Source organism: Montipora foliosa, chromosome 2 (assembly GCF_036669935.1).
Source record: "Montipora foliosa isolate CH-2021 chromosome 2, ASM3666993v2, whole genome shotgun sequence".
Lineage (NCBI taxonomy): Eukaryota > Metazoa > Cnidaria > Anthozoa > Scleractinia > Acroporidae > Montipora > Montipora foliosa.
The window spans coordinates 27,401,504-27,406,503 of NC_090870.1; the positions used below are offsets into that span (position 1 = coordinate 27,401,504).

Below are 5,000 nucleotides of genomic sequence, written 5' to 3' on the forward strand. Positions count from 1 at the left end.
CCCCCAGATTTCACTAAATTGCATCTGCGAGTGTCTAAATTTCAAAAATTTCCTACGAGAACATGCCTAGCTTGTGCCCTTTGGGCACTCGCTTGGCGGTCACCCCAAAATGCAGACTGTGAACTGTGCAGACCGTACAGACCAGGGGAAAAATATGGCGTTACCCTCACTATCATTGAGAGCTAACCGTAAACAGGCTAACATGAATGTTATTTAGGCCTAATTAGGCTAACCAAATGTTATTTAGGCCTAATTCAGGCTAACCAAATTTTCATTTTACAGACGGTCTGCAAAGTCTGCAGTCTGCGTTTTTCAGTGGCCCCTCGCTTGGGTGCCTTTGGCACCAAAGCCGTCTCCACTTTCCTTTTAACCTGCTCCCCAAAAACATTTTGAGAAGGCTGCAGATCATGTGATAATACTCAGGAGGTTTGGTCTTTTGTTTTGTTCATTAAAATGAGGGCATGCAAGCATGAATATGCCTGCATGCACTCTTTTTAATGAACAAAACAAAGGACCAAGCCTCCTGAGTATTATCGCATGATCTGTATTGGGAAAACAAAATGTACAAGCCGAAAAGGTCTATTGGTCTATTGCTCGGGCTAAATGCAAAGTCATGGATCAAGCTCGGCAAGCAATGCCGCCATGTTTTTTTTTCCAGCAAAAATCTTGTAGTAGCCGTTCTAAAATTAAATAATACCATAAACTGATGGGCCGTATTCTACAGCAGACTGCATGGGACTTCTGAGTTACGAACCTCTTGATCTATGGAGATCATGCAATCACAAATTGACGCATGACGTATAAATGCATCGCGTAGTCAGAGGTGCACTGACCAGACAAACCTCCATCAAATTTGGGTCGCGTTCTATTGAAAACGACCGTTTCAAGCACAGCCAGTTTAAATTGGTTGAAATGCGCTCAAAGTTCCCAAAAACCACTTTTTCAATTGTTTTTGGTTGAAACAAGAAAACTTCTGGATCTGTAAATTCAGATATTAAAATTTCGCGTCGCATTTACGGCAAACCACAAACATCAGGCTGAAATCTTAGTTTTAGTTTTGCCAAAAGGCAAAGAAACCTGCTTGATTCAAGCTCATTTCTTCGCGGCTTGTTTTCTAGAAATAACGAAAAACTTCTCAAGAATCAGAGATACTCTAGGATAACAGAAATGTCATGCTTTTAGGACAACCAGCAGATAGCCGTTTAACATAAATGCAGAGATTAAGCAACACATTTACGTAAAACGGGAAAAGTCGGCTTGCCGTTTCACTGACGTTTCGCGTGACCCACAGCAATTCGGAATGGACTCCGTTAATTTCGAGTATTTAGTTCACAAAAAAGCAAAAAACAAAATCTCTGAGTCTTTTTAAACATTGTTTGTCGAAGAAGACCCAATATAAAACAAAAATCCTTACCTATCAAATTTTTCGAGTTTCGAATGAAGCTATTTTGTGAGTCAACAGAGAGTCAACGTGAGTTCACGAAGAAAATTGCGGTAAGGAGTCAGTTATGAACAACCTATAATCATGAAACCAATTTTTTCCTTGTTTGACTTATCGGAAAATGGTTTGGGGGTTCTTTTTTTTCCACAAACAACTTGTTATGTAGAGGAAAATTACACGGTAAACGCGAAAAATGGCGGGAAAATCATGCTCATGCACGTGGTCACTTTTGTCGTTCGCGTCTCAAGTAAACGTGATTCTAAATTCTCTCTAATGCAACGTTAAATTTCCGCTACCAGACAAACCATGAGTGTTGTCATCAGCAAAAGCCCATGCAATTACGTCTCTAGCCTTCCGGCGGAGTCAACGTTGCTTGAAGCCCATGCTCTTTCGATCAGTGCAACATTATTTAATTAATGCCTGTTTTTCAAACGAACGCAAAAAGACCTAACCCGGCAACCCAACGAGACCAAGTTGATCCCAACAGAACACTATCAATAAGAGAAATGTGATCAATATAATGATAACATGATCACATGATATATACAAGAGTATTAATCTGCATATAGATTCAATCATACTCCAACCACTAACTAAACTAGCTCCATTCACGACAGATTACTATGCTTGTCAATAGCGAACCAGTTGTCTCCTGCCAAATGGGTCATATTGATTGAAAACGTTTAATATACTTCCACTGCATGCCTTAGAAAAACGCAAGTTTAATTCTAACATAGATTGCTAAAAGAGTTTCTCTTCAAATTTTAGTAACTGCTGGAACAGGTTGGACTTTTTCATTCTCTTTTTCTACTCCGCAATATTCATGCTGAGATTGTACGTTGCGGTGTGGTCACGGCAACTCAAGAATAACTATCCTCTTATCATCTCAAGTTATCTTTATGGTGTCAATGCCCTGTGCCTGTCCTTTAGAGTTTTTGGTCACATAGTGGAACAATTTCAGGAAGTTGGAACCACTCAAACGGCCTTATTCAGCATTCTTAGAGACATTCGCGTTGTACTTGGACATTTTCTTCTGGCTATTGTGTCCTTTTCCTTTGCTTTAACGAAAGTGTATGTGGATGAGAGATCTTTTGGTGACGGCGGTGCACATGACCAGTGAGTAAGGTTTCAGAGTAATCGTAGTAAATAATGAAAGGTTCACAGTTGTATCCTTACGTCCGAGCTAAAATGCGTGCCGTACGTGTAGCACGTAGCACGACCAATGATGTTCTTGTTTTATAGCGTTGTCGTGGCACGGATGTCGTTGCTTTAACTCCCTTATAAGCCTAGAGAGGTTGTCCTCCCTTGAATAAGCTTAGTGAACAAAGCAAAAACAATGGGTGATTTCCTTTTGTAAGGAACTCCCGGTTGTTCCGGTGATGAATCAAATGGAACTGAAGTACCTTCTTTCTCGTTTCTGCCGAAATGATCGGAAAACCCTGTACCGTTTTCTGCGTCTCACTAGTGCCATGCTCCTTGATGAATTAAAGGCGGGCGCCGTTTTTGGGCACAAAATTGTTTTTGTACAACGTAACTTAGTGCCCAGTCTCTTAAGGGCCCACAGACAAATTTTTCGCGCGTTGCTACGGAAGTGAAATGGTACTTCCGGTGACTGACGTCATCGTATCGTGAGCTGACCAGAAAACCCACTCACAAGCAAAAATCACCACACGAACTGTTGTTTGCATCAAAGGTTATTCCTCGCCCTTCTTCGCGCTCGTTCTCAGATCAACTGCGCATGCGTAAACAAACTGACTTCCGGTTTGAGAAAGAGCTAAATTTCCGGCGGTCTTTAAATTGAATTAATTTTTTCTTAATATGGCACGTTTTACCCCCAAATACAGATCATCTTTTTTTAAATTGTTATGGGTATTTCAGTATCGTCAGGAGCCCATTATCTCTTTAAAAAGAACATTTCTCAAAATAAAAAGAAAACCATGCTTGGTTGGATGCAAAAACGAATACAAATTATCAAACCATCGATTAAATACCGAAATTGTGCTGCACGTAGACAAATTTAGAGTTTTGTTTTATTAGTCACGCGACCATGGGCGTGACATGATGACGTCATATTTAGGGTCATTGGTTTACAAAAGTTAGAAACTGACCAAAATAATGCCAAATTACTTAACCATTACATCCTTAGCAACGCACCCCAAAAAACACGCCAGTAAGCCCTTAAAGACAGAAAGAAAAAGACTTGCCGAATTAATCATACAATGGGAAAATACTTAAAGAGAACATTGAAATTTGTAGTTTTGTGCTTCCGTTTCCATACAAAGTGAGGATATTTAGATATATGATATTTATAGCAAGTCTATGTTAAAGAACGTATTCAGCTTTGAGGGTTGTGTTAGGATCACATCTTAGGAGATCACAGCTTAGGGGATTTAAGACTTGACCTCAATAACAGATTATTTTGGAAGGGTCATTTCGCATTTCAGACATTTAACTTTTTTTGTTTGTTTTTCAGTGCCTGCATGAATAAAGGTGGAATTTTCTGGTAAGTTCTGACAGCGAGTATCCGTTGCAGGATCCGTTAATTGAACAAGCCTTTTGTCATACGGTTTTATATTGCTGATGAATTGTACCGTGGTTAAATAAAGATTAAATAAATAAATAAATGGTAAGCTGACTAGTGATAAACATATCTGAAAACAAAAACTTAAGTCTTAAATAAATACTGAAATAACAATTGAGTTGCTTCCATTTATTTAAAACTCGGGGTTGGTTTTTGCGTTATATAGGTTAATCAGTTTAGATTTTAGACGGGAACTCTTAATCGGAAAATGCTTCTCTTTCATCACAAAATTTCGAAGTGATCAAAACCCAGTGGTCGAATGGAAGGCGGCTCCCTGACGAACACTTTTTGTCGCAATCATACATTTTAAATAAGACGGAATGCCTGTCTCTGAATTGTACCAAGCCTACTCCTCAAAGGTTTTGTGACTGGCTAAAGTTCCTCTCGAAAAAGTCATCAAAAAAGTGTTTTTGATCAAGTTGTGGATTATCATTGCCTCATAATTCTATTTTTGAAAACATTTTTGCCACCGGCCACTGACTTTGAAAACAACTAAAGGCCTCAAAAACTGTGGTTATGTTGTATCAATTTGTTAAAATTATGTCAATCACTCAGTAGACCAAATCGACTGACTCAATGTTGTATCCAATTCAAACCCTTAAAGTGCCCCTGTGATAAAAAAAACCACTTCTTTTTTTCCTTCAGATTTTGAAAGTGTGTTTGCTTAACACCTGACTGGCAAAATTTAAGCTTTGATTTTTTATCCAAAGGCCGCTTACTTTGAGTGTAAGTTTTGGATTTCACGGTCCGCCATTACTCACGTTCAAAACTTACCGATTGGACCTCAGACGGTTGGATCCAGGGAAAAGTGACGTCAGAGGCTCACTAGCTTAAAATTTCAGCGTGCGAACGCAGCTTATTATATATGCAAAGCGCGAGTTTAAAAGTCTGAAAGCCCAAAACCCCCGTGCTGCATATTAATTCTGCGGCGTACACACGTATTGCATTCTTAAACTAGTGAGCCTTTGACGTCATTTT

The 5,000-nt window shown here is 39.3% G+C and overlaps 1 protein-coding gene across 3 annotated transcripts in view; it reads left to right on the forward strand.

The window, feature by feature from the left end:
• Nucleotides 1-5,000, forward strand: part of LOC137992780 (transient receptor potential-gamma protein-like) — a 65,125-nt gene that overhangs the window by 28,211 nt on the left and 31,914 nt on the right. For all 3 annotated transcript variants that reach the window (XM_068838296.1, XM_068838294.1, XM_068838297.1), the window contains 2 exons: nt 2,210-2,557; nt 3,915-3,944. In XM_068838296.1, the coding sequence (XP_068694397.1) occupies nt 2,210-2,557; nt 3,915-3,944 (378 nt within the window). The remainder of the gene's footprint in view (nt 1-2,209; nt 2,558-3,914; nt 3,945-5,000) is intronic.